This window comes from Lampetra fluviatilis, chromosome 2 (genome assembly GCF_964198595.1).
Source record: "Lampetra fluviatilis chromosome 2, kcLamFluv1.1, whole genome shotgun sequence".
NCBI lineage: Eukaryota > Metazoa > Chordata > Hyperoartia > Petromyzontiformes > Petromyzontidae > Lampetra > Lampetra fluviatilis.
Genome location: NC_136276.1, coordinates 30,703,515 through 30,731,280, shown reverse-complemented (window position 1 = coordinate 30,731,280; position 27,766 = coordinate 30,703,515). Strand labels below are relative to the sequence as shown.

The 27,766-nt window shown below is 49.7% G+C and overlaps 1 protein-coding gene across 1 annotated transcript in view; it reads left to right on the top strand.

Annotated features, from left to right (window-relative positions):
* The first annotated feature begins 208 nt into the window (after nt 1-208).
* The window catches only part of LOC144938429 (cGMP-dependent protein kinase 1-like), a 33,813-nt gene continuing 6,255 nt past the window's right edge, over nt 209-27,766 (top strand). Inside the window, exons 1-17 of the mRNA XM_078866213.1 lie at nt 209-317; nt 9,132-9,232; nt 9,766-9,834; nt 10,771-10,888; nt 12,303-12,469; nt 13,756-13,869; nt 14,410-14,515; nt 15,310-15,373; nt 17,096-17,173; nt 17,828-17,916; nt 18,787-18,852; nt 20,471-20,518; nt 21,398-21,442; nt 22,304-22,454; nt 23,318-23,448; nt 25,686-25,775; nt 26,170-26,311. Coding sequence (XP_078722339.1) covers nt 292-317; nt 9,132-9,232; nt 9,766-9,834; nt 10,771-10,888; nt 12,303-12,469; nt 13,756-13,869; nt 14,410-14,515; nt 15,310-15,373; nt 17,096-17,173; nt 17,828-17,916; nt 18,787-18,852; nt 20,471-20,518; nt 21,398-21,442; nt 22,304-22,454; nt 23,318-23,448; nt 25,686-25,775; nt 26,170-26,311 — 1,605 coding nt within the window. The 5' untranslated portion in view covers nt 209-291. The remainder of the gene's footprint in view (nt 318-9,131; nt 9,233-9,765; nt 9,835-10,770; nt 10,889-12,302; nt 12,470-13,755; nt 13,870-14,409; nt 14,516-15,309; nt 15,374-17,095; nt 17,174-17,827; nt 17,917-18,786; nt 18,853-20,470; nt 20,519-21,397; nt 21,443-22,303; nt 22,455-23,317; nt 23,449-25,685; nt 25,776-26,169; nt 26,312-27,766) is intronic.

The following is a 27,766-nucleotide window of genomic DNA, read 5'->3' as shown; positions in this document are numbered from 1 at the left end:
AAAATCCCGTCTCGCTCTCTCTCTCCACTCACGTCTCCCTCTCTCCAAATGCACTCCCCTCTCTCTACACTCACGTCTCCCTCCCCATGCACCCCGCTCGCTTGATTTCTCTCGCTCTCTCCGCTCACGACTGCCTCTCTCCCCATGTACCCTGCTCTCGCGCTCTCTCTCTCGTTCCCGCCCCCCCCTCTCTCTCTTCACTCACGCCTCCCTCCCTAACTGCGTTTGTCTTCAATCCGAATCGGGCCGCCAGTCTCACGGTTGTGTGCATGCGTGTTCCCGTTTCAGAACATGACGGTGGAGATGGGCTGCTTCAGGTACTGTAAAGAAATCGCCATCGTCATGATCAACGGCATCATCATCACCATCATCATCAGCAGCATCGGCATCAGCAGCATTAGGACCATTCCGAGCTTCGGCATTCGTACCCGTAGGATCATCGTCAACAGCAGCAGCAGCATTAATATTAGTGGGATCATCGTTCTCATTCGCAGCATTCGTATTGGTTTTAGTAGGATCATCAACAAACAGTAGTATTAATACTAATATGATTAGCATAATCAACCGCAGCAAAAGAAGTAGTATTGGCAGTATCAGCAGCAGCAGCAGCTGCATCGGTAATAGTAATAGTCGGGTAATCAGCAGCATCAACGATCGCATGAGTAAAAGTAGAATCATCATCATCAGCAGCAGCAGCGCATTATATTAATTAGCAGCAGCAATGACACCAGTAGTAGAATCATCAGCAGCAGTTGTAGCGGAAACATCAGCATCATCAATTATCATCAGCACCAACAGCAGCAGCAACGACTTTAGTATTACACACATCTTCAGTGTCATCATCATCAACTGCTGCATTATCAGGATCATCATCAACAACATTCTTCCATCATTTACAACAAATATCTATCTGGTTTTCAAATAATTAGACGTTAGTTTTGAGCATCGATGTCAGCTCTCTTCGCTGACCGAGTGGATAAGCATCAGCTGAGTATCAATGCCACTTGCTGCAATGTTAGCCGTCACTCATCGATACGATATCGCTGTCAGCCTTGAGATATCAGCATGAGCAGCTGTCCTGCATTGCTCATGCTCTCTGTTAATTCCTCGGTCTACGTGAGGTATGGTGTGTGTATATGTGTGCAGTATATACTTTGATACAGAATGGCAGTGGTTCTTCTTCTTAACCTGGGGTGCACGCTACACCCCCTGGGGGAGCGAGATGCCCTTTCTGGCGGTGCGAGACACGGCTAGATATATATTTTTAGAAGGTAAATCATCGAAACACAAATTAAGCACGGGCACATGAGTACAACTGCGTTGTTATTCTTGGTTCTTTCGGTAAAGTCACGTAGAAGGGAAATAATAAAATAATATTAATATAAAACAATAAAAATTCTCACGACGTTGTTCTTTCTGTGGATTTCACACCTGATGACGCTTGCTTGTGTTGCAGTCGAAACGTCGTGATAATTTTTATTGTTTAATATAAATATTATTTTATTATTTCCCTTCTACGTGACTTTACCGAAAGAACCAAGAATATGAATCCCTGCAGTCACGAAAGCTTTAAATAAAGATTTAACTGCTTTGTTGTTTCACCAAACCCTGTGTATTTATTAACATACGTTTTATTTTACGATTTAGAACCTAAGGGGTGCGAGGCTGCAGTAAATGTTAAGAATCATTGCAGTATAGCACAATAAACAATGCAATGTGTGTATGAATACATTGATGATAAATTGTGTGTAAGACGACGTCCCCCGAGGAGACGGAACGATGAAATAAGTTCACGTTGCAGGTGCTGGGTGGATTGTTACAATGCGTCGCGGGATCGTGGGAGGTCATAATCGCGCCTTAGGGAGGCAGTCATCCAGCAGTGGATAATTATGGTGGTGATGGACAAATGTATGTCCAATGTTATGAACATACAGGACAACAAAAACACACGGAATGTCCCCAGACCTCGTCGGATCTCGGAAAATAATCAGAGCCGAGTCTCGTCTGTTGCTTGGATGGGTGACTGCCTGCGCATGCCAGGTGCTGTAGGTTCAGGGCTGCTCGTGGCCAGGAGGTAGCAGTGGAGCTATTGGTTCGGTCCACAGATTTGGTCAACACTGGACTGAGAGGCTGCGGATTGGAGCTGTCTGTGCCGAGGTTTGTGTTGTTATACCTCCTCGGATGTGCTGAGGGTTCTCCGGATACTCTGGCTTGCTTTGACAAAGCAAACAACTTAGTTTAACACGTGGCAGGCTTTCGCGACCAATATTATTCATAATAGAGGTTTTTGGGTGAGATCACGTAAGTATACATGTGTCGTAACCCTCCATCACCCAACACAGCCAGGGAGGTTTGTCACGTAAACAACGCGCCAATTAGTGACTACTTCCGCCCACCGGTGTGTTGGAGAGTAAATCCACAACATTTACAATCTGAGTACGACGTTTCGCTGGCAATTCCATCCAGCATCATCGGGCGATTGCTGATGATACTGGATGTAATTGTAAATATTGTGGGTTTTACTCTCCAACACACCGGTGGGCTGAAGTAGTAACTAATTGGCGCGTTGTGTACGTGACAAACCTTACTGGCTGTGTCGGGTGGTGGAGGGTTACGACACATTCATACTTACGCGATCTAACCCAAAAACCTCTATTACTAACAACTCAATGAGTGGAGTTTTTTTTTGCCAAACATTCCGATGTGGCAGGACCCTCCTGAAAAGGAGTCTTGAGACTCAGTGAGGTTTACCCGGATAAATACTGGACATCTGTGAAGACGAGCTTAATCGGTCATCGGATTCCTTCAGGGTAAATACATATTCTGATTCTGAAATACCATGAATTCATGATTGGTGATACTCTCCTGTCGTTTGATCAGGTCAGAACCGATCCAGAGATTGAAATTCTACATTCCCATGACTGGAGTTACTCTCCTTATCACAGCCAATCCTCATCACAACCAGGCCCCACAAGATGCGTGATATTTTTTAGCTACCACATGGTGCATGATCAGTGGATAAGATTAGATCTTGATCTTCACTGTAATACCCCGTGTGAAAACGCAACAGTACGGTAACGATGAATAATTACAATAACCATTACATTTGGTATTCGCACCACTCTAATAGGGCGAGGCTATCGCAAGTGGCGCTGCATTTCACCAGACGACTCTGGTCTTCCAGTAGGGGGCGGTGTCACTTTGCGTCGTCCCATTTGAGTAATTGGCGGCGTAATTTTTATCAATATTTGGTAAAAAAAATGTTGGACCACGACGCCGGCATGCACTGACGTCGGGGGATCTTTAGACACCCACCGTTCAGCGGACGGTGCGTGATATTTGTGTGGTTAATAGACACTCGCAGTTATAACCAGAGTGGCCCGGCTGATTCGAACCACGAACGCCTGCAGCAAGGGGCCGGAACACGCTACCGCTGAGCCACGTCTCAGCATTTGCATGTCGCTAAACTGCTGGGATAAGTGGCTTTTCGAATATAAATTGAGTTGGAAAAATCTATATTAATAATACTAATTTGGCTCAATTGTAGTGCAGCCTGCACTTCATAAAAAAAGTCTAGGTGAGTGGATGTCTGATTTTAGCAATGGGGATGCAATTTGAAACACGGCAAAAAAAAAAATTGAGTGTTCCGCCGTTGCCGATCATTGCTATAACGCGGTGGGCTCTCATGATATTGTTTTTTTCCGAGACTAAGGTGCTCTGCAAACCCTCTGGCTACCATCAAAGGTTTGTACACGAAGCCATTCAGATATACAAACACAGACATAATTTCAACCGTGATGATGGGTACAAACTTAGTAATCATTGGAAAGATGTTATTAACCATGCAAAAAAGATTTAACTACACATTTTTGGACCATATTATCTGACAGGCACTATTTTACTTTACCGAGTGTTAACATCCCCAGCGTTTAACAGTACTCTCTTTATTGTCAGCCAACACTGGTATAAACATGGGCATTTTCGTTATTTTCTATCATGTGCATCAACAGGTGCTTGTGCACAGGCATGTCCACGTACACTTGCACCCAGTGCTCTCTTTTAGCCCCGCCCCCCTTCCAATACGTTATGGTTATCATGTGCAACAACAGTGACTTGCGCACAAACACTTACACGTCGACGCCTACGAGCACCTCATGCCCTCTTTTATCCCCCCTCCCGATACGTTCCATTCATTGGCTACTTACACGTCGACGCCTAGTACCTCGTGCCCTCTTTTAGCCCCGCCCCCCTCCCGATACGTTTCCATTCATTGGCTACCACATTCTGATAAGCTCCCCCCCCCTCTCCTCCCCCTTAACTTGTATTTAAGGGCTTGCATCTTGAATCCCTGCCTCACTTGATGCAGCAAATCTGGCTGTGACTGTCCCACCTGATGACGGAGACTTGTGTTGCCTCCGAAACGTCGTGATTTTTATTTTATTTTTTATTTTTATTAATTTTAATTTCATTTTTTTACCTACGTGACTTTACCGAAAGAACTAAGAGTATGAATGGGGATGCAATTTGGCATTCTTCTTCTGGTAAAACGCCCTTCCCCATGCCGTGTTGGTCAGCGGGGTTGATTGACCATACTTCACCACGCTGCTCAGTTTGGGTTAGTGAATGGGGGAGGGGGGATTGGTGGGTGGGGGGGTCACAAAAACCGGTTCAGATGTCACTTGCCACTGATGTGAGCCGTGGCCGGGAATCAAACTCAATTTGAATGAACGACTGCATCACCGACCGCTCTACCCCTTAGGGCAGGGGTCGGCAACCTACGGCTCCGGAGCCGCATGCGGCTCTTTACGGGCTGCTTCTTGACGATATGTACGTATGTACAGTATGTACTCAGGTGCATTGCGGCTCTTGAAATACTAAATTTTGTACCGAATTGGAAAGAAATGGCTCTTCTTGTTATTTTGGTTGCCGACCCCTGCCTTAGGGTATAAAAAAAACAATCCTAATAAAACAAAGAAGTTGCATTTATTTATTAATCAAGCAAAGGCTCGCTCAATCTCAAGACTCCTGATAACAGGGTCCTGACACCATTTTTTTCTCCAATATGAGGATAAACCTCGCTATGCGGTACAAGAGGTACCACTCCACACAGATAGATTCAAGAATGCACTGCTGGGCCCACCGTCGTTTGGCCCTCCCTCGCAGATGTTCTACCTGCAGCACGTGTCGAGCTCTGGTGGGCATCCATACAAAGACAAAGATCCCACGTGTAGCCTCTCCAGGCTGTTGGGGCAAGTGCTGTTAGCATGCACTTCTTAAGACCGGCACGGCGCACGAACCCATTGTATGGGTCGCCCATACAAGGGTACGAACCACGGTCAACTCTGTTTACCAGCCACGCTCGGCTCTGATGAGGTCCGGGTGTTTTTTCTAGGGTCATTTGGTTGCATGAAAATCTTCCTGATGATAACTAAGTATTTAGTGATGATGATGACGGCGACGATGCTGCTGCTGCTGAGTTGGCGGTGGTGCACGAGCACAATTAACAACAACAAGTGGACACGTTCGTCAATATCACTGTAGCCTTAAAAATAAACAAAAAAATATATAACAGAGAGGCCACGTTTGGGGCAATGGCCCTTCTTTACAGACCATAGCGAGGCGGTGAAGTGGGGCCATTTGCAGTGCATTGAAGACCCATTGCCCAAAACGTCGCCTATTATATAACGGATTCGTTTTAAGGCCACAGCGTTATTGACTTACATGTTTAGTTTTATATATATACTGTACACTATGTGCTTTCACACCATTATATTTCCCCCTCATTTCACTCATCCAGACCGGGACATACATACAAAGGCAAATATCCCCCGTATGGCCTTAACATACTTTTGATGGAAGTGCTGTTAGCAATCACCTTGGAAGGCCAGAACGGTGTACAAGGGGGTGGGTGGCCAGCACTACGCCCGGCCGCCTTTGTCTCCCGAGTGGCGATGTTTACACACCGCAGCAGGTACTAATTTGAGGCTGAGTCGCCCTAGGGGAGACCCGGGACCGGTTCAGATAATCGTTACTGGTGTTGGTGGCTGTGAGCAGGAATCAAACTCGGGTCGCTGGGTTCGTAGTGGAGCGTTCTAGCCACTGCGCTGCCGCTCCCCACATAAACACACAGAAACACAAACACATACATGGACACACGCTTATTATATATGGGAGTGTGTGCGCGTGTATGTAAGAAATGAGTGGGGAGCCGTGGCGCAATTGTTAGCGCACTGCGCTACGAACCCGGCGACCCGACTTCCATTCCCGGACACGATCAATTACAGTGGAGAATATTTGAACCGGTCCTCGGCCTCTCCTAGGTCGACTCAGCCTCAAACGAGTGGCCGGTGCGGTGTGTAAACATCGCCACTCGGGAGACAAAGGCGGCTGGCCAATAACCCTCCCCCTCGTGTGGCGTTCCGGCCTCCATAAGATGTTCGCTAACAGCACTTGCCCCAATAGTCTGTTAAGGCTATACGGGGGAGGGGAGGTCACTGTCTTTGTATTAAATGACTGCATTCATTTGGGACTGTGCATGAGAATGGAAGGCAAGTGTGTGGACTTGATTATTATTCTTTATTCCTCCTATTTTTAATCTCGAAACACAATGTACCGCGCGCGTGCGCGCTTAGCGGAGACACCCACACACACGGAACATAAATAAATGATCCCGAAACTCAGACCAATCGCGGAACGGGCTGGAGGGGTAGGGAAGGGTGGTAAGCTACTCTGGTGTCCCCAAACCTGACCCCCCAAAAAAAGGACCCGGTCAGGAATTCTTTGTGTGTGTGTGTCGGTCCGATGTAACCATCCAGTCAACCCCGAGCAACACAGAGTCTTCCCAACTCACCTCGTTGTTCCCAACTCACCTTGTTGTGCACGCACCTTATGTAACAACCTAGGTTAATTATTGAGGATTTTTAGATCGAGCAATTGTGTATGAAATGGGTTTGGCTGTGCGTGGGGAGTGGTGGGGGGTGGGGGTCATGGAATTCTCAGAGGGATTTGGTCTCCTGTGTTAGAATCAGCACCGTTTGTGGCGATAGTTGAGGGTCAATGGGATGTGGGTGGGGGGGGGAGGGAAATTGCTGTTAAACAGAACCAATCGAGTCTGGCGGGGTAGATGGAATGTGTGAGTTCCTTGGTGTGCGGGGACTTGGTGGCCTAGTCGTGGTGTGTGTGTGTCAACCTGCCACTCACGGTAGCCGCTACGCCCTCAAGCAAATGAGTGTTCCATTCCTGGCCGTGACGCACACGACCATCGCCGTCATCACTACAGAGGCCTGGGCTTCCCCTAGGTTCGCTCAGCTTAAAATCTACAGTTTGTGTAAATGTGATTGAGATGCGGGTTTTAACGACACATTTTAATATTTACGCGATCTAACCCAAAGACCTCTATTCTGGATGAGATGTTGACTTTGGGGGGAGAATACTCGCCCTTTTGTTTGCGTTATAAACCGTGGCGACCAGAGTACGATTCCTGACCACGGCTATCAGTGACAAGTTGTATTTGGTTGGACCGGTCCTGGCTCTCCCCTACCACACTTCAGCATTAAATTCGTGCCTACTGTCGTGTCTGAATATATCAGCATTGGAGATATACAGGTGGCTGGGCGTGATGTTGTCCACACCCCCGTGCCAGCCTTCATGTGTGCTCACTAAGAGCACTTGTCCCAATAGTCTCAAAGGCTGAGCATGGGATTGTTGTCTTTTGCGTGTGCGTGTATGTGCACATGTATGTTATGCACACGTGCTTATGACCGGCTCCAGTTTAACAGCAGAGGTCTCACTCCGAATCAGTCGAGCGGCAATATCTTTTTATCGGCTGCGTAACGCTGTGTGGAAGTTACCTGGTCTGTCGCTCCGCACGAAGCTTCAGGTCTTCTCGGCCACAGTCATTCCCTCCCTTCTCTACGCTTGCGAAACGTGGACCCCCCTAATGGAGCATCTTCGCCGGTGCCTACGATCCATCCTGGGTTTAACCAGGCTGGATTGTGTGAGGAGCTCACAAATCCTTGAAAGATCTGGGCAAAGTCCCATCGGTGAGCTCCTCCGGCAGGCAAGGCTGCGTTGGCTAGGTCATGTAGCCCGCATGCCCAGCCACCGCATGCCTAAACAGCTTTTGTTCGGCCGGATCGAGGGGGCTAAACGGGCGCGGCACGGGCTAGAGAAGAGATGGAGTGATGTGGTACAGGAGGACGTGGAGCTGAGTGGACTTGCCGATGACCGGTACCAGCGGTGTCAAGATCGGCCTCTGTAGAGGAGGCTCGTGAAGGACGCTACTGGGCAGTTGGAGGCAGTCGCCCTCCAACAACAACGGAGGGCGGAGGAGCGACGCTCACAACAACGAGCGGAGCGCCGGTGGCTAAAGCACAGCAAGTTGGCACAGTAGGGGGCACAGGTGGTGCATCAGCCAGTCATCTCGGTCATCTTGGTCAGTCGACCCGTGGCACCTGGGTCTGCCCCGTGACCTCCTGCCAGCGGGCGTTCGACACTTCACGTGGCCTCAAGGTGCACATGGCCTGGCACAAGCGTCGTGGTGACGTCACCGCCACTTAGTGGCGAATGGCGGTTGTTGTTGTTATGCACACGTGTGTGTGTGTGTGGAGAGCTGTAGTGTAGCGGTTAGCGTACACTGCTACGGACCCAGTGACCAAGGCCGCTCACAGCCAACACCACTGACGATTATCTGAACCAGTTCTAGGCCTCATCCTAGGTCGACTCAGTCTCAAATTAGTGCCTGGTGTGATGCGTAAACATCGCCACTGGGGAGACAAAGGCGGCCGGGCGTGACGCTGGCCACCTAGTGCACCGCTTTCGGCTTGATTTGCTAACAGCACTTGCCTCAAGAGTATGTCAAGGCTATACGGGGGATCTTTGTCTTTATATGTATGCACGTGTCCCGCTCTAGATGCGTGCAATGGGGGGTACAATACAAAGGTGTGAAAGTACATGCACTCGGGAGACAAAGGCAGGATGGTGTTGGCCACCCACTTCCTCGCGTGCCATGCTGGCCTACATCGGTGTTCGCTAACAGAACTTGCCCCAAAAGTCTGTTAAAGCTGAACGGGGGGTGGGGGGAGATCTTTGTCTTTGAAGATACGTTCATGTGTTTGTTTTTTCCATTGCAGGTCTCTGCGGGACCTGGAGCTGCGTCTATTGACGGCGACGAACGAGCTGGAGAAGGAGCGAGAGCAGCGGCAGGATCTGGAGACTCGACTCCAGTACTTAGGTGAATCAATCTAACTGCCAATCCATCCATCAAACCATTCATCCAACGACGAGCTCATTTACCCATCTATCAGCTAACTCATCCACCCCTCTATCCATCGTATCTATCATCCATCCGTCTGCCAAACCATCGATGAACTGCGTTGGATTTCACGTGCGTGTTGCATAAGCTCTCTGAGGAAGCTCCCAGATTCTGTTTCCTAGCCTTGCTTTCACGAAGAGGCTGCAAGGACGTGTTGGAGCGAAACGTCGGACACGTTGCCGTACAACGACGAAAGTATATCAGAGAGCCGAACCATCGATCCATCGATCCATCGATCCAATTATCTTACCATCATCTTCCCACGCACTCAATCCGATTGTTTTTTTTTGCCATTCCATTAGCACCGCGGATTAATTAAAACCGAATTTAAACCACGACACATCTCCACACTCACTGCACACACCCACACACACACTGCACACACACCCACACACACTGCACACACACCCACACACCCACACACACGCTATATATTGTTTTCTGTGCTGTAGAACAACAGCTCGAGAAGAAGGAGGCTGAGGTGGCGCAATTAAAGAGTGAGCGGTCACTGGAGGCAGCAGGTCTGTGCGTGTGTTTGCATATTCATGTTTTGCATGTATGTGAAGTACCGTTGATGACTCTGGGACACCGTTGGTGAGGCACACGTATTTATTCCGTACAAGTAGTCACAACTGTGGACATACAATACTAGAGGGGGTATCGGCCCCCTCACCCGGCTAGCTGGGAATACACTGCTAACTATCTCTGACCTACCTCCTAGTCCTCCACTAACGGGCTAGGGGAGGCTGTCTGGCCCGACACTGGTAAGTCGGGCTACGGTACCCGGAGTCCCAGAGCACTAGCTCTGGTTCTCGGGACCACGCCGCTGGCTCGGTCCTGCGCGGCCCTGACAAGGGCGGCGTCCCAGGGGAGTCCAGGGCTCTAGCTAGACGATCTTCGGTCTTCACTGGTTTAGCTTTAACATTCTGCCCCGAGCCCTCTGACACATCCCCCTTTATACTCCACCCCCGCTCAGGGGTGGGGCCCCGGGCTGCCTGGTGCGGACGTCGTTGAGAGCACCCCCCCCCGTGCACTCACGTAGCCCCGCCCACTGTGTTTGTTTCCCATAAGCTGCCATGCATAACGGCTCTCTCTCTAACACCCCTACATATGTGTACGTATGGGGAGCGGTGGTGCAGTGATTAGCGTGCTGCACGACAGACCCGGCGACCCGAGTTCGACTCCCGCTTTTCGGCCAACACCAATGACGATCATCTGAACCGGTCCTGGGCCTCCCCTAGGTCGACTCAGTCTCAAACGAGTACCTGGTGCGTTGTGTAAAACGTCGCCACTGGGGAGAGAAAGGCGACCGGGCGTGGCGCTGACCACCCACCGCCTCTCGTGGCGTACCGGCCTTCGTAGGTTCTTGCTCGCAGCGCTTGCCTCAAAAGTCTGCCAAGTCTACACGGTGGTGGTGGTGGGTGAGTGGGTGAGGTTCTTTGTCTTTTGCGTCTCAGCGAGGAAATCGTGCGAGGTGGCCGGGTGTGACCGAGGTGGTCACGGCCGTCCCATCATGCGCGAGCCGCTGCCCGACAGCTGCTTCCTCCTCGCCAAGCGCGTGCCCAAGTCGCCCAGGTGCTCCGCACCACACACCATGGAGCTTTCCGGAAACCCGTGCCCACGTAGACAATCCCCGCGCCCCGATGACCCAACCACCACACGGAAGGACGCAAACCCGCAATGGGTGCCGTTTAAATCCACATCGTCCATCCGCGGCTGTGTCGACGAACTGGTGAAAGCCTGATAATTGTTTTTTTACCCTTCTGTCTGGCAACAAAACTGACACCTTTTTTTACAAGGAGTCATGTTTGCATAGACCACAATACCTGCAGCCATAATCCATAATGGACCAATCAACTTCAATGACAGTGCATATATTATCAGAGTTATGTATTTTGTTTGAATTATGGCTGCAGGTATTGTGGTCTATGCAAACATGACTCCTTGTAAAAAAAATGGTATCAGTTTTGTTGCCAGATTGAAGGGTAAAAAAAACAATTATCATATTTTTTACTGGCAAATGAGGTTCCAATGGTGAAAGCCTCTCAGATAAATAAAGAAATCATCGACGTCGTTTCTCCTCTGAAATCACGAGTGCCTTTTTTAGACGGAGCGCTGCCATTTAGGCTTTGAAGCTGTCTGGCACGTGCCCGACCTCTATTGGCTTAACATAGCCAGCTGCCACGATGCATTTGCGTGTCGTGATGTAGCCGCAGCTCCGTTTATTTTGAATTTCCCTGTGAGCCAAGCAGCTCTTAAATCGGGTTTAATCAACAAAGAACAACACCACCGCTTCTCTGACAAACGCAACAAGTCGCTGTAAAATAAATGAACCATAAACAATAACAGATAAGCGAATAAAAATAGATATAGCGAATCATAATCGTAATATAAAAATATATTTAGTTTAAAAAAAAAACCTTAATTATAGATTATTAGAAAATAGCACGCTTTTCTCATAAAAGGGTTGTAAGTTTACGCTGAGGAGAGGGGAGGAGGCGCCTCGGCCCCCCATGTGGTGACGTCATCCGTTAATTATATTGAAAGGTTTCTAGGGGGGGGTGTCCATTTGGAGGACGTCACCTGCTCATGCATATTAATGAGGGGGGCTGGTCGATGTGGATTGACGTCACGAGCGTTAAGAACAGACATTCCTGGGTGATTATAGAAGGTATTGGCATCTGGGCACGAATTCACATGAAAGTAGCCGTGATTTAAAGTGAGTCATCGACGACAATGACTGCAGACCACGTTCCGTGCCAATATTGTTCCACAGACGTTCATTTACTCCGTGCTTTCCCCCGTTAATTTGTAACGGAATTCTCTTAAGTTAGATGCGGCAGCTTTTTCAAGAAGATAAAAAAAAAACATTCTGGGGAACAGCTCCCACCCGTGATCGAGTACGAATGCCGCTAACATTGCAGAGGAGTTTCTCCGCGACCCTGACCCCTGACCTTGACCTCGATCTTGCCCCCGTGACCCCGAGCAGCACGGCACACCTGGTGGAGCAAGCGGTTCGCAGTAACGAGCTGCTCAAGCGCATGCAGCCCGGGCAGACGGTGCTGCTGGGAGACTGCATGTCCGAGACGACGCGGGCACGCGGAGAGACGATCATAGAGGAGGGAGATAGTGGCGAGAGCATGTACATCCTCATGAGTATGTATGTTGAATTTCTTTCGCGCCCTACGTAGCCAATTGTGCTAATTAGAAGTGCGTGGCGGAGCCGCGGATACTCTCCTGGCCTCTCTCGCCGTGTCATCTCACCGTGTCTCCTCCACGTGCCACACGCTGTGTCGATCTTTGTGTGTAGCGTGTTTGTACGTGCGTGTCTCTGTGTTTATCTTTGTCTGTATCGAGAGTAGTAATACGAATTATCAGAAAAAAAACGTGGTTTGTAACTCGCGCACATCTCGCAAATTGGACCCGAGAACTCGGAGGCGTGGAACCAGAGCTGAATGTCCCTCGTACCCGAGACTGGACTAGGTGAGGGCCTGAACAAGTGAAGCCCTGAACAGGTGAAACCCTGAACAGGTGAAACCCTGAACAGGTGAAACCCTGAACAAGTGAAACCCTGAACAGGCGATATCCTAAACAGGTGTGACCCTGAACAGATCAGAGCTTGAGCAGGTGAGAGAGCCTGATCAGGTGAGAATGAACAGGTGATGAACCTTGAGCCGTCGCTTGAAGGTGGACGGTGTTTGCATGCTGCTGCTGCTGCTACGGGCGTGTGTGTGCAGCGCGAGAGAGCTCCAGATGGCTGCTGGCGCAGCTATGAGAAACAAAACAAAAAAAACACGCTGCTCAGCCAGGGGCGGTGCTGGGTCTGGGTACCACGAGCAGATTGTTGGGCGTTCTTCGCAGCACGTGGCGGTGTGCCGTGGTCAACGGAGTGAGAAGGGTGGATGGAGGGACCTTGAGAGAGGGCTCGGTGGAACACGATAGCGATCTTTTCACTGTATGCTTGATTTGACGGGGAGCCAGTGCAAGGTTTTTAGTGCGGCATGGGAAGCCACGTGGCTGTTCTTAATGTTCAGTAAACGTGAGTCTCTCTGTAAATGTCTACGTAAGGATTATTTGTCTGTCTCCGTACCTGTTACGATATGTATGGTACATATATATGCATGGTGTGTTTTTGTGCAGCCAATAGGGCACTGTGCCACGAACCCAGCGATCCCAGTTCGATTCCAGCTCACATCCAACATTGGTGCCGTCTATCTAAACCCATCCTGAGCTTCCCCTAGGACCACTCAGCCTTAAATGAGCACATGCTGCAAGTGTGTTAACATCAGCACTGGGGAGACAAATGCAGCTGGGCGTGGGTGTTGGCCACCCTACCCCTTCATGCGCCGTGCCGGCTTTCGTAGGTGCACACTAACGGGCCAGCACTTGCGCCCATAACAGGTCTGTCGAAGGTTACACGGGGGATCTCTGTCTTTGCGTAGAGGGCCTGCTGGACGTGTCCAAGCAGGGCAAGTCGCTCTGCACGCTGCAGCCCGGTGCTCTGTTCGGGGAGCTCGCCATCCTCTACGATTGCACCCGCACGGCCACCGTCAGGGGTAAGCGGCGGTCTCGCAGGGCCACGCCACGCCAGGTGCGGTGCAGTGCGAAGTGCCGTGCAGTGTATTGTGTGGTGCAGTGCTGAGTGGCGTGCAGTGTGGTGTAGTGCGGTGGAGTGCGGAGTGTGGTGCAGTGTGGTGCAGTGTGGTGCAGTGTGGTGTAGTGTGGTGCAGTGTGGTGTAGTGTGGTGTAGTGCGGAGTGCAGTGCAGAGTGCGGTGCAGTGTAGTGTGGTGCAGTGCTGGGTGGCGTGCAGTGTGGTGTAGTGTGGTGCAGTGTGGTGTAGTGTGGTGTAGTGCGGAGTGCAGTGCAGAGTGTGGTGCAGTGTAGTGTGGTGCAGTGCTGGGTGGCGTGCAGTGTGGTGTAGTGTGGTGCAGTGCGGAGTGTTGTGCAGTGCGGTGCAGTGCGGAGTGGCGTGCAGTGTGGTGTAGTGTTGTGCAGTGCGGAGTGGGGTGCAGTGCAGAGTGTGGTGGAGTGCAGTGGTGTGATATGACATCCGTGCCTCTGCGCCCCCCCCCCTGCCCCTGCCCCCCCGTCTCAGCACTCACGGACGTGCGGCTGCTCTACCTGAGCCGCCACGCGTTCCGCTCCGTGCTCATGCGCGAGTCGCAGTTACGGAGGAAGCTCATCATCAAGTTTCTCAAGACGTGAGTTCCCCGCCCACCATCCCTGTGTGGAGGAGCTGTAGCCCAGGGGATAGGACACCAGGTGACAGATGAACATGTAAAATCAAATCCCCGCTTTTGTATTCATAGAAGAAAAGAATCCGCTGCGGTGTCTCTCCGCCGCGCAGTGCCATTTTTAGCACTAGACCTCTACGCGCGCTGCATCTTTAATGCTCGACAGAGTTCGTGTTAACAAAAAATAAGACGTTGAAATTAAGCCGCTTGCTCTTACCCACCAGTTCGCGTGGATCGTTAGTGGCCATGGATAACGTCGGTGGCATGTGTGTGCCTGTTTTGAGCCTCCCCTAGGTCGACTCAGCCTAAAATGCGTACTTGTTGCAGTGTGCAAAACATCAGCACTGGGGAGACAAAGGCCGCCGGGTGTGGTAGCTGGCCACACCACCCCTTGTACCTCCTTCTGCACTGATTGGACTGGCCTTTACAGGTGCTCGCTAACAGCTCTTGCCATATCAGTCTGGAAAGGCTACACGGGAGATCTTTATGTGTGTACAGTTTGTGTGTATTTATTTATGTGGATTAGGTGCATGTGTATCTGTTCTGCCCCCCCCCCCCCCCAAGGTAGACTCAGCCTTAAATGAATTAACATCGCCACTAGAGAGACAAAGGTGGCCGGGCGTGGGGCTGGCCACCCACCTTCTCATGTGCCATGGCGGCCTTCGTAGGTGCTCGCTAACAGCACTTGCCCCAACAGCCTGTTAAGGCTATATGGGGGGATGTTTGTCTTTGAATGTGTGTGTGTGTTTTCCTTTGCCTAGCGCAAAGACCCTGAAAAACCTTCCAGATGAACAACTTTCCAAAATGTTTGATTGCATGGAGGAGGTGAGATTATTTGCTGCCACAATCAGAAGCTACTGTGCTCTAATAAAAAAAACAACGTATGCCATTTTTAACAACACACATTGTTATACGTCCAACATGCACTTTCCTGCCACGTGCTGTGGTGGTCATTGCAGATGCTGTGACAGTCTGCAGGATGCTTAAAAAAAATGTTAACACTTACATGGAACTATCGTTTATAATGGAAAAAAGAACGGATAAAACATGATAACAATTGTAATGTTAATTGCTTCAAAAAGTCAAAGAGTCTCCACTTGTTCGCCATCGTTGTCAACACGTGGCCTGGAATCTTCTCCAGGTGGTCTCCTGAGCCCGGAGGCACATTTCTCGTGGTATTGTTGCAAATTCTACGAAGTGTTAACATTGTTTTGAAGCACCCTGCATAATAGCCATTTTTTTTATCGGTGTTCTGATATTTGTATTCGAACACTGGGTTGGTGAATGACCGCACAAACGTCGCAAGACTCCATTCCTGTGGGCGTCGAGGAGGTTGCCGTACCCTGGCTCGCTAGGAGAAGGCGCGGTACAGCAAAGTGTGGACTCACACCATATGTCCCTTCTGTACGGGATCGAGCGTTGCCCCTTCGCACGTGGGTTTTCTCCAGTTTTCCTCCACTTGTATAAACATGCGTTAAATTGCTAAAAACGTATTGATATATAAAGGACTGCAGAGCTTGGGTGATGGTTGCTAAAGCCGGATCACTGCCTGGTTGCTACCTTACGGCTTGTCTTTAATTCCTCCACGATTGTGAGAGATGGTAATTTGCAAGAAAAATGCTGTATAAAACCACACGCTATTATTATAGCATAGTCTTGTCACGTTGGTATACAGTGCAATTAATTATAATGCCCTTGAGTTATCCACAAAAGCCTAATTTATTTCAAAAAAAATTTTCCTGGAGGGTCCTGCATTGTGATGTTTGCCCAATTCCAATAATGTGCATTTGGCTTCACGTGGGAGAGAGTGCCCGGTTACGACTTTAAACATGAGCGTGAGGGAGACAAAGACGGTCGGGCGTGGTGCTAACTGGACAACCCCGCTAGTGCGCAAGCTTCAATAGGTGCTCCGCTAACAACACGCAAAGTTCCACACGGACAAATTCAAGAATCCATTGCGGCCACTGTCACGTGCTGGATACCTCACAGCGCAGGCCTCCAAACGCCTGGCTATTCCCAGGCAGACCCATCGGATACAGCTCTTCGACACAGCTCGGAATCAGCATATTTATTCATACTGGAGGAATCCAATGAGTTGTGAAGCTCTTTTTCAAATGTCCAGTGAGGGCGGGTCAGAACGTTACAACAACAAACAACACGAAAAGACGACAGGAGGGCAAAGTGTGTATAGAAATAAAACTAGACTTGTTTTAATCTTAGCAGGTAAGGCCCACTGGGCTTTCAGCTTCTTGTTTCAGAAGTCACCGGCCACAAATGATAGCTCGACGACGTGGGTTGATTGTGTGGAAATTTAGAGCAGCAAAATAATCTATGAATATATACTCAGCCTGCCCTCGGCTGCAGCTCCTCCACACGCTGCTGGTGACCGGGGAACTCACAACACTGGGCGCGTTCAGTGCGATTCAGTTGCGGGTGAGTGTTTTTTTCTAAATTCACGGCCGTCGTGAGGCGGGGCAGAGAGAGGCCACGGGGCTGGAGGATTGAAGGTTCGACCCCCGTCGACGCTTGTTCTGTTCTGTCGGGCAGAGTGCGTTCGCGGACGGGGAGGCCATTGTGAACGAGGGCGAGGTGGGACACATCTTCTACGTCATCTTGCGTGGACAGGTGACTTGTGACCAGGCGGCACGGGGGAGGGGGGTGGGTGCGAGGTGTGAGTGTGTTTGTCATGTCTTTGGGGTCCGTGTGTGTGTGGAGGGTCCGTGTGTATGTGGAGGGTACGTGTGTGTGTGGAGGGTACGTGTGTGTGTGGAGGGTACGTGTGTGTGTGGAGGGTACGTGTGTGTGTGTCTGGGTCTATGTGTATGGGGAGTCGTGGCGGACCCAATTCGATTCCCGCTCATCGTCAACACCGGTGATGATTGTCTGAATTGGTCCTGGGCTTCTCCTCGGTTGACTCAGCCTCAAATGAGTAACTGGTGCGATCTGTAAACATCGCCACTCAGGAGACAAAGGCGGCTGGGCGTGGTGTTGGCCACCCACCCCCTCGTGTGCCGTGCCGGCCCTCATAAGTGCTCGCAAATAACACTTTCCACGAAAGTCTGTTAAGGCTATACGGGGGATCTTTGTTTATGCCTACCTATTTGTATGTGGATAACGCAGAGCAAGCTCACAATTCGCGTCGTTCTCACTTCTCTACAGGGTAAATTTCCCAACAACAACAACGCAAATCTGGCAATTCCTCTGCGAACCTGTTGCGTGCCTCCTTTGCGTCGACTCAGCCTAAATTGACGGCTACGTGTGCGGCGTGTGTGTGACCAGGTGCGCGTGTCCCAGGAGGTGGAGGGGAGCCCGAGGTTGATTCGCGTGCTCGAGCCCGGTGATCATTTCGGAGAACTCGCCCTCATCCGGTACGCGCTCGTCCACCAGTGCTGACAACCTTGCGGCTCTGTCGCCAAAACACCTCTCGGGCCCTTCGGGCTTTCCCCGACGTTTCTCTTTGAGCGACAAGAAAAAACCCCTGGTGACTTTAGCTGCAGAGGGGTTTTTGTGCCACGGTGGCGAGACGTCATCTACCTCGACCTGGTATACAGGAGGTCGTGGGTTCGATCTCGACCCTGACGCCTGCTGTATATTTGGAGTTTGCATGTTCTGTCTCCCCTTGGATTTCCCTTGCATGGATTTCTCTCCGGGTCCTCTGGGTTTTCCTTCCACATTTAGAAACGTGCATTTAGAGTATATGACCGCGAAACATTTATACGCGATACGCCGCTTAGTTGAGCCATCATTTGTCGTTTTTAAATATTTGTGGGAGTAATTCCCGGTATGTATTGAGGGTCCTGATTTAATTTCCGATTTTCTTTTACTCATGCCACATTACGGGAAGGGGAGTTGAGTCAAGGATTGAATGTGGACGTCGGGGATGATGCGACTGCAGGGCGGAGATGAGGGAAGCGATGTCTGAACCATTTCTTACCTTGCTGATGTCGTCAAGGAGCATAAACCATCATGACTTGAACTCCGGTCATCCTCACAGCAGCGGCTTTTGGCTACTCATTGAACAAAGATGATAATCGACGTGGAGTGCGGAGGCCATCATCCAGCAGTGGATAGACAATGGTCTAATGAATTGTTATTGTCCGTATACCTGCGACTGGGGCGTGGCTCTGGTCACACCCACTCCCTTCGTGTGCCGTTTGCCGGGCCTTCTTAGGCGCTCGCTAACAGCACTTGCCCCAACAGTCTGTTAAGGCTATACGGGGGATCTTTGTCTTTGGCAGGAACATACGACGCACAGCAACCTGCACGGCGGTGGGAGCGGTCACGTGCCTCACGCTGCACAGCGAGTATGGATCCCAGCACCTTGCAGCGCTCTCCAAACCCCCACCCCCTCCGAACATTATCCATTAACGTGATCAATTTATACTCTCTGGTTCTTTCGGTAAAGTCACGTAGGTTTAAAATAAAATACCAAAAAATTATTATTAAAAATAAATTAAATTAAATCACGACGTTTCGGAAGCAACACAAGCGTCCGTCATCAGGTGGGAACACCACAGCAGCAACAAACTTGCTGTAGTTGGCAAAAGAGTTGCTTATGACAAGAGATAATATAAGATCAATTTACACGTAGCACGTGAGTACACAACATCAGCAGTCGCGTAGTGGCGACGTCATCATCCCAAGGGGAGTGCACTGATCGGTCAGGTGGGGCCCCCGAATATTGGATTTGTCTTTCACGGTCGCACCGAGCGACTATTGCAGGGGTCGGCAACCAAAATAACAAGAAGAGCCATTTCTTTCCAATTCGGTACAAAATTCAGTATTTCAAGAGCCGCAATGCATCTGAGTACGTACATATCGTCAAGAAGCAGCCCGTAAAGAGCCGCATGCGGCTCCGGAGCCGTAGGTTGCCGACCCCTGGACTATTGGATATCGCGGCTCCTCCAGCAGAATCGCCATCATTACACTCACGGTCTCGAATATTTAACGCTGTAGTAGGGGCACTCCCTCCGTCTTCGCAAGATGTTATTTTTTTCTGTTACACTCTTGTGGAAAACATATCTCAGGGGGGGGGCAACTTATAGCTTTGGACACAGGAGGGGGCAAGGCACCCCCCACGCTCGTTACCGTTACTGCGCAGCAGTTGCTCATCGGCGGCTCTCCTGGCTGGCAAACTCACGGGTCATGATGCTGGTTGTTGTAATGACCGGCGAAACGTCGTACTCAAATTGTAGACGTTGTGGGCTTACTCTCCGACACACCGGTGTGCCGAGCTAGTAACGAATTGGAAAGTTTTGCTTACGTGACAAACCTTGCCAATCAGGCTGTGTCGGGTGGTGGCGGGGTTTCACGACACATTTCTATTTATGCGATCTAACCCACAAAACCTCTTAACATGGATAATATTGGTCGCGAAAGCCCTACAACGTGTGAAAGAGACGGAACGCCCCCCTTTTTTAGGCCTTGTGCCACACAGGGACAGATCTGCTACTGGGGGCGCCCCTTTCGAATCGTGTTGAGATGAGATGCCAAGCGCTCTTGAGACGCCCCGGTGTAAAGCAGGGCGCTATACATTAAACACGAATCACGATCGTTGTGAAGTACTGTTAATGTGTGCGTGTGCGGGAAAGCGGTAGTGTAGCGCTGCGCTACGAACCTGGTGACCCGAATTTGATTCCCGCTCACGGCCAACATCAGTGACGATTATCTGAACCGGTCCTGGATCTCCCCTAGGTCGACTCAGCCTCAAATGAGTACCTGGTGCGTGCATAAAAACATCGTTACTAGGGAGACAAAGGCGGCTGTACGTGGTGCTGGTCACCCACCCACTCGTGTGCCGTTCTGGCTTTCATCGCTGTTCGCTAACAGCACTTGCCCCAACAGTCTTTAAAGGTTATACGAGGATCTTTGTATTTGTATGTATACGTAGCTGTGTGTATGCGCTCGCGTGTTTGTTTACAGAGTGTTCGCAGAGACAATCCCCTTGGAACAAATCGAACTCCCAACTGAGTAAGTGCCGTGGCATTAACACAATTCCTCCCACGTATATTCATATCCTCATGTACACACCACATGCATACACACACTATATAAACAATCCACACACTATCCATCAATCAGCTTTCTGGAAACATGTACAGCCTTCGCTGGATGGGGGGGGGGGGTCTCTCCAACACTTGTGCGGGTCGTTTTCAGTTTCAGTTTCATTTATGAGGTATAACCCTGTGAGCTATGCGGCTCTTGACTCGGGTGCAACCGCAACAAACTTAAGCATGAACAAGAAACATCTTAAAGTGACTACACGCAACAGAAAAATCCAGGAAAAAACAGCAAGGGTTACTTGACCATACTTCACCGCACCGGCCAGTGCACGTGGTTCGGTGCTGGTGGAGAGCAACGTCCTTGGACTATAGAAGGACAGAGCAGCAGTAGACACCGCTGAGCCGCCACCGCTGAGACCCCGAGTTCGAATCCGGGTTTCTGTCGCCCGTGATGAAACTGAGTTCTCAAGTGTAGCAAGTTGATGCTGTCAATCCGGTCACCAACGACTGCACAAGCAAATCACATGAATTCGCTTTGTTAAATGACATAATTAGGCTTAATTGCCATGATGTTACGATCATTTTCTCTGCGGCGTGTAGTTCTTTGATATTTATCTAACAACGCTGCACTGTGATGCACTGTCTTGCTGTGAGAGTTTAAGCCCACTTCACCACCCTGGCCTGCAACACTCCGGTAGTCCCAAGGCCTTCTCCCATCCATGTGCTACTAACCAGGCTAAAAAGAAACCTGCTTAGCTTCCACAAGATTTGATGTGATCGGGCGCGCCAACGGGTTCTGTTGACAGACTCGGAGAGGTGACACGGAGTGTCTTGTTGTGCCCCTTAGGCTGGATTGCTTCACTCAGCCTGCGGTGGCGAACAGCGTGGCTACGTAGGTGACTACACCTTCGACGATTACACCCCCCCCCCACACCATAATTAATGACAACAAAGTACGTAAGGATGTGATTTATTTATCCCTGGGTAAATAAAATAAAACTGAACCTTTTTTTATTTTGCCAGGTAAGGCCCATTGAGCTATATAGTTATTTTTCATAAGTGACCTGGCCACATATGATAGCTCAACAAAGTGACTTTTCGTGTGGAAATGTAAAGCACCCAAATACTCTAAACGCGTGTTTCTAAATGTGGAGGGGAAAAACGGGAGGGCACGGAGAAAAAAATCCACACGACCACAGAGAGAACCTGCAAACTCCAAATATACAGGCGTCGGGCTCGGAATGGAACCCACGACCTCCTGCATACCAGGCGAGGGAGTTAACATCTCGCCACCGTGGTGAGATTTTAACATCCCGACTTGTGATGGCGATGACATTGTACGAGTGGTGATGAGATTGTACGAGTCAGCTGTCTAGTGACGCACAGCTGTAATCCAGCACTGTGGAAGCAAGGGTTGGTGGATCGCGACAATGTTGTAACACTCCCTTTTCCCGTGGGCGTCTAGGAGGTACCCATACCCTGGCTCGCCAGGAGGAGGCGGTACAATGAATATGTGGACTCCCACCTGTTCCATCTGCACGTGATAGAGTGTTGCCCCCTCACACGCGTGCGTCTTCTCCGGGCGCTCCAGTTTCCTCCCACGGGTGAAAAACACTCATTAAATGGCCGATGACACCTTCATATATGAAGGTCCGCAGAGCTCGGGCGACGACGGAGATGCGACGGCACGAGCGGCATTGGCCCACCAGCGTCCTTGGCCACGGTCACCCCCCAACGACCTCTCGTCCCCCAGGGTCAGCAGGGAGCGGCTCGTGGCCAGCGACACAGAGGAGGAGGAGGCGGCCGCTGCCGTGTGCTGCCTCTCGCACCTGGAGCCCGTGCGCTACGCCGACACGGACGAGCCCGTGACCCTGGGGGTCGGCGCGTTCGGCCGAGTAGACATGGTGAGGCGAAAAAGCCATCGCAACAGAGTTGGTGACGCTCGACGCATTCGTCACGAACATCAGCAGTAACGTTTCTTTCAGAATCGTTATTTATCCGGGAAGGATCCGATGTGCCGTGAAGCTGTCTTTCATGGATGTTCAGTCGTGTGGCCTTGATAGAGGGTAAAAGTGTTTAATAGGCGACGTTTCAGGAAATGGTCATTCACTAGAGCACATCAGCCAGAGAGGTAGAGGCCCATGGGCTGTGAATAAGGGCCATTTCTCGAAATGTCTATACTTTTCGGTGTTATTGACGAATGTGTTGAGGGTTTAAAAAAAATGTTTTTGTTATTTGGGCTCATGGACCACTGCAAACGCAGCAGCAGCAGAGGCATCACCAAATAATATTGAAATACATTTTTATTTAAATAGAAACACCGTATTAAACTGAAACTGTTCAACTAAAACTATACTATAAACTATTCTTATTTGATCAGGGAAGGCCCACTGAGTCGTATAGCTCTTTTTCAGAAGCGACATGGCCATAAATAATTGCTCAACGTAGTGTAATTTATCGCAGTCAGATAATCTAGATGCACGTTTCTAAATGTGGAGGGAAAAACCGGAGGATCCGGAGAAAAATCCATGCAACCACGGGGAAAACATGCAAACTCCAAATATGCAGGCGTCAGGGTCAGGATTGAAACTATGACCACCTCCATACCAGGCGAGGTAGTTAACATCTCGCTACCACGGCGCCCCTTGGCCCTGTTGGGTGGAGGAGGTCTATACGACACACACACACACACACCACTGGCATCTTACTCGCGAGTGAATCGGGACCCGATCTGACACGCGGTCACGGCCGCCCCGGCATGGCGCAGGTTTGCTGCGGATGCACCGTTTTCGCCCTCAAGAAGATCGGCAAGGCCAACGTCGTGCAGCTGCACCAGGAGGAGCACGTGCGCGCCGAGCGGCACATCCTCGCCGAGGCCCGGTCCCCCTTCATCGTCAGGTGCGTGGACTTCTTCCTCGTCCAGTGTCGTCGACGTCCAGCGTATAACGACGCAACACCCGGTCCACAAACGCGAAGGGCACGTCGCGGCGATACCACTCCGCTTGCTCCTGACTCGGTCGTCTGGCTTGACCGCCTGAATGTGAAATTGTAGTTGTCGCTGTGTGTCTACATCAGCGGTTGTGGCCGAAACGTCGTGAGAATAATTTTATTATGTTTTATTTTTATTATTTTATTACTTCCCTTCTACGTGACTTTACCGAAAGAACCAAGAAGAAGAAGAAGAACGTAATCATCAAAATCATCATCATCGTCGTCATTATATTCGGAATCGTATTTATAGCTGCTATCATCAGACTAATGAAAAGCGATCGTTAATGATATTAAAAGAGCCCCGGATGAGGTTTTTGCGCGATGTCATTTATAGCCCTCGGGCCGGTGCAGAAATTGGTACCAACCTAAGCTAGAAAAACTTTAGTCGTATCGATTTCTTTCCTGTAAATGGCGAATACGAGTGAAAGATTTTAGAAATAATTCATTCATTTAAAGTGGTTGGTTATCGCATAATTCGCTGTTATTGGCCGCATCATTAAGGAATTGGAGCACGCTAAAGTTACACCATCTCAGGTGATACCGATGAGTGAAGTATATCTCATCTGTGTTCATGTGTGTCTGTTTATGTAAACCTCCGATGAGCACGGTTGGCTATGTATGGTGCGAAAGAAGTTCAACATACATGCATGCATGCGTCTGCAAAATAGCAGGGTGGAGTGGGAGGCCTATGCAGGCCTTTTTAATCCCTGTGCTCACACCGTTGCTTGTCTGCTGAGCTGCAGTAACCAGCTGATCATGGTGGCTGATGACCTTACTCCTGCTAGCACCAGGGCAACGTAGGCCTTTTAACTCACGTACTAGGGTTAGAGGTGAACGTGCGGTGAAAGGTCTGATTGTTAATGTGTAATGTATACCCGTTGAGTTAGCATTCAAGACGTTTATCCATACCACTAGTGACTTAGCAGGCATTGTTGCAGACAATACGCTTGATTTACGTAGAGCCTTACACATATCTGCAATGTTCGAGTGAATTAGGATTGTTACAATTTAAAATTTTTTGCATTCAAATCAAATCACGTGACTCTTATATGAATCTGGTCACCGGTTTGTGCACGTCTAGAAATGTTTTACATTTTTAACCAAAGAAAGGAAGGGATCTGGTTCAGGTCAGTCTAATGTCTATGAGTCCCATAGATATAACTGCTCAATCCGAGATATGAATGCCGTGATATTACATTACCTTTGTGCTGTTCGCCTTTTTGGAGTTCTCTGGTCTAACACTGGCAGTTGAGACAAGGCCAGAAAGGAGGATGTCTCTGGTGTAGGCCGATCAGCTCCAAGGACAACGCATACATTATCAAAGCATGGTCGTTTGCATTGTCCTTGTACTGTTCACACTTTGGCGTTCTCTGGTTTAACACTGGTGGGACAAGGCCGTAAAGGAGGCTGTCTCTGGTGTAGGCCAATCAGTTCCAAGGACAATCCTTCCATTATTATCAAAGCATGTTAGTTTGCAAGCATGATGCGTGGTTAGTGCAGACCTCATACAGTGCAATAGGTGTCTATTTAGTCATTGAACTTTCAATGCATAAGTTGCCGGTTAGATTCAATCTCCCTGCGCTGCGGTGAAAACAATGGGGCAAGTTTCTCGAAACAGAAAACCACGAGGTTCAAATAATGCACAAAACCGTGTGAAATAATATTCGGCCTTTGCGTTATGAGGTTATTATATTATTATTTTTTATGAATTAAATCATGTTTACCATCTGTATTCTTATTAGCGCTATTACCGATACCCCAGTGAAGCCCTCATATATTGCTCGTATGAAAGAAGTAACACTATCGGAAACGCATCCCCATATTTATATATAATGGTACAACGACCCCTTTTAGCTCTGATTGGGTTAGCATTCAATGTCTCCAGGAACGCATCTTGAGTGCTAAGCGAGGTCTGCCTGTACATGGAAAACCCATTAGCAGTTCCTGAAGCAATGCATTGTGGTCCTCTTGGGTCACGATCATAAACAATTTGAGCAAATCCTCACCCCCTACTAATCCTCATCCCCTACAAATCCTCATCATCCCATACAAATCCTCACCCCCTACAAAGCCTCACCCCCAACAAATCCTCACCCCTACAAATCGTCACCCCTACACATCCTCACCTCCGACATTGTCCGCAGGCTCTACCGCGTGTTCAGGGACACAAAGTTCGTGTATTTTCTGCTGGAGATGTGCGAGGGAGGGGAGCTTTGGAGCAAGCTGCGTGATGCGTAAGTACACCAACATCATCATCATCCACATCATAATCACCATTGTAATCATCATCAGCAGCAGTAGCGACACTGTGAGCGTTTGTGTACATGCCCGCGTGTGTGTGTGTGGAGCGGGAGTGAAGCGGTCAGCGCGCTGCAATACGAACCTGGCGGCCCCAGTTCGATTCCTGCTCACGACCAACACCGGTGACGATTATCTGAACCGGTCCTGGGCCTCCCCTAGGTCGACTCAGCCTCAAATGAGTACCTGGTGTGGTGTGTAAACGCAACAAAATGCGGCCGTGCGTGGCTTGCTGATAACGCACATGCCGGCTTGTTTTAGAGGAGCGCTCGCTACAACAGCACTTGCCCTGTGCGTGGCGGGGGAACCTTTGCCTTTGCCTGTGCACAGGGGGAAGTTCGACGAGACGACGGCCGTGTTCTGCTGCGCGTGCGTGGTGGAGGCATTCGACTACCTGCACACGCGCGGCATCATCTACCGCGACCTCAAGCCCGAGAACCTCATGCTGGACCGATATGGATACATCAAGCTCGTAACAGCTCTCACACACACACAAAGACCCCCCGTGTAGACTTAACAAACTGTTGGGGCAAGTGCTGATAGCGAGCAGCTATGAAGGCCGGCACGGCACACGAGGGGGTGGGTGGCCAGCACCTTTGTCTCCCTAGTGGCGATGTTTACACACCGCACCAGGTACTCGTTTTGAGGCTGAGTCGACCTAGAGGGGGCCCAGGACCGGTTCAGATAATCGTTGTTGGTGTTGGTCGTGAGAAGGAATGGAGCTCGGGTCGCCGGGTTCGTAGCGCAGCACGCTAACCGGGACACTACCGCTCCCCACTACATACAAAGACAAAGATCCCTAGAATAGCCTTAACAGACCGTTGGGGCAAGTGCTGCTAGCGAGCATGGCACACGAGGCGGATGGGTGGCCAGCAACCACGTCCGGCCGCCTTCCTGGCAAATACGAACCCGGTGACCTTTGGAAGAACGTTAATCAACCAGGTAGGATGTTGACTATTGTGTTAGCCGACTCTCTGGGTTGTATTGCATGGTATTTCTAAGTTTGCTATGTTTGTTTTCTCATTCATTCGTACTTGATGATGGTGACTTTACCGAAAGAACCAAAGAGTAATTCCTGCAGTCACGAAAGCTTCGAATCTTGATGTTAAGATGTTCAAGCACAAAATAGTTACCTATCGCAAGGCATCAAGGCTGCATTAACAACACACACGTGCTGCAAGAACATGCAAACAAACTCGATGCCTTGCAATAGTTATCTTAGGTTGGTGTTTGCGCATCTTAACGTCTGTTTTATTGCCAGGAAGGGTCAATCCTTTTCTTATTTTATTCAAGCGCAATTATAGCAATAATTATGAAGGTAAGAATCCCTCTTCACGAATCAATCGCCTGATTTCAGCTGGTATCCGTGGACCCTTTGGGGACACCGTCCCGCTCAAAGGAAAGAAAAGGAGGCAGACTTTAAAGGGAAACATGGGAACCCATTCCAGAGTAACCACATCCATGATACAGGATTTCTTGGGTTAGATCGCGTAAATATAAATGCGTCATTAAACAACTACATTTAACCAACCTCACCTGGCACCAGAGATCCTCGAGCCCCAGCGTGTCCAGGACACACGCCTTGTGACAACCTCCACCCAGGGGTGCAACAATCTATTTCAACGGGATGGCTACGCAAGATACCACTGTGGGCACCCCCCCTCCTTTCTCTTGACTCACTTTGACTGAAATAGCTACGGATGGTTTTTAACCCCGTATATACAACAATATGTAGGCTACAACTATATATTTTAGTCGCACCGTGTATATTGGATATTGGGTAGAGGAAGCCAGTCTCACGGTGACAGCATCAATACAACAGGTGTAAAGGTACAATACGCGCAATAAAGTGATCGTGCGTCTTGCTTTCAGGCGTGTGTCAGCAAAGAAGCCTGGTGGTCTTCAGTAACAAACACCAGCACTAGCG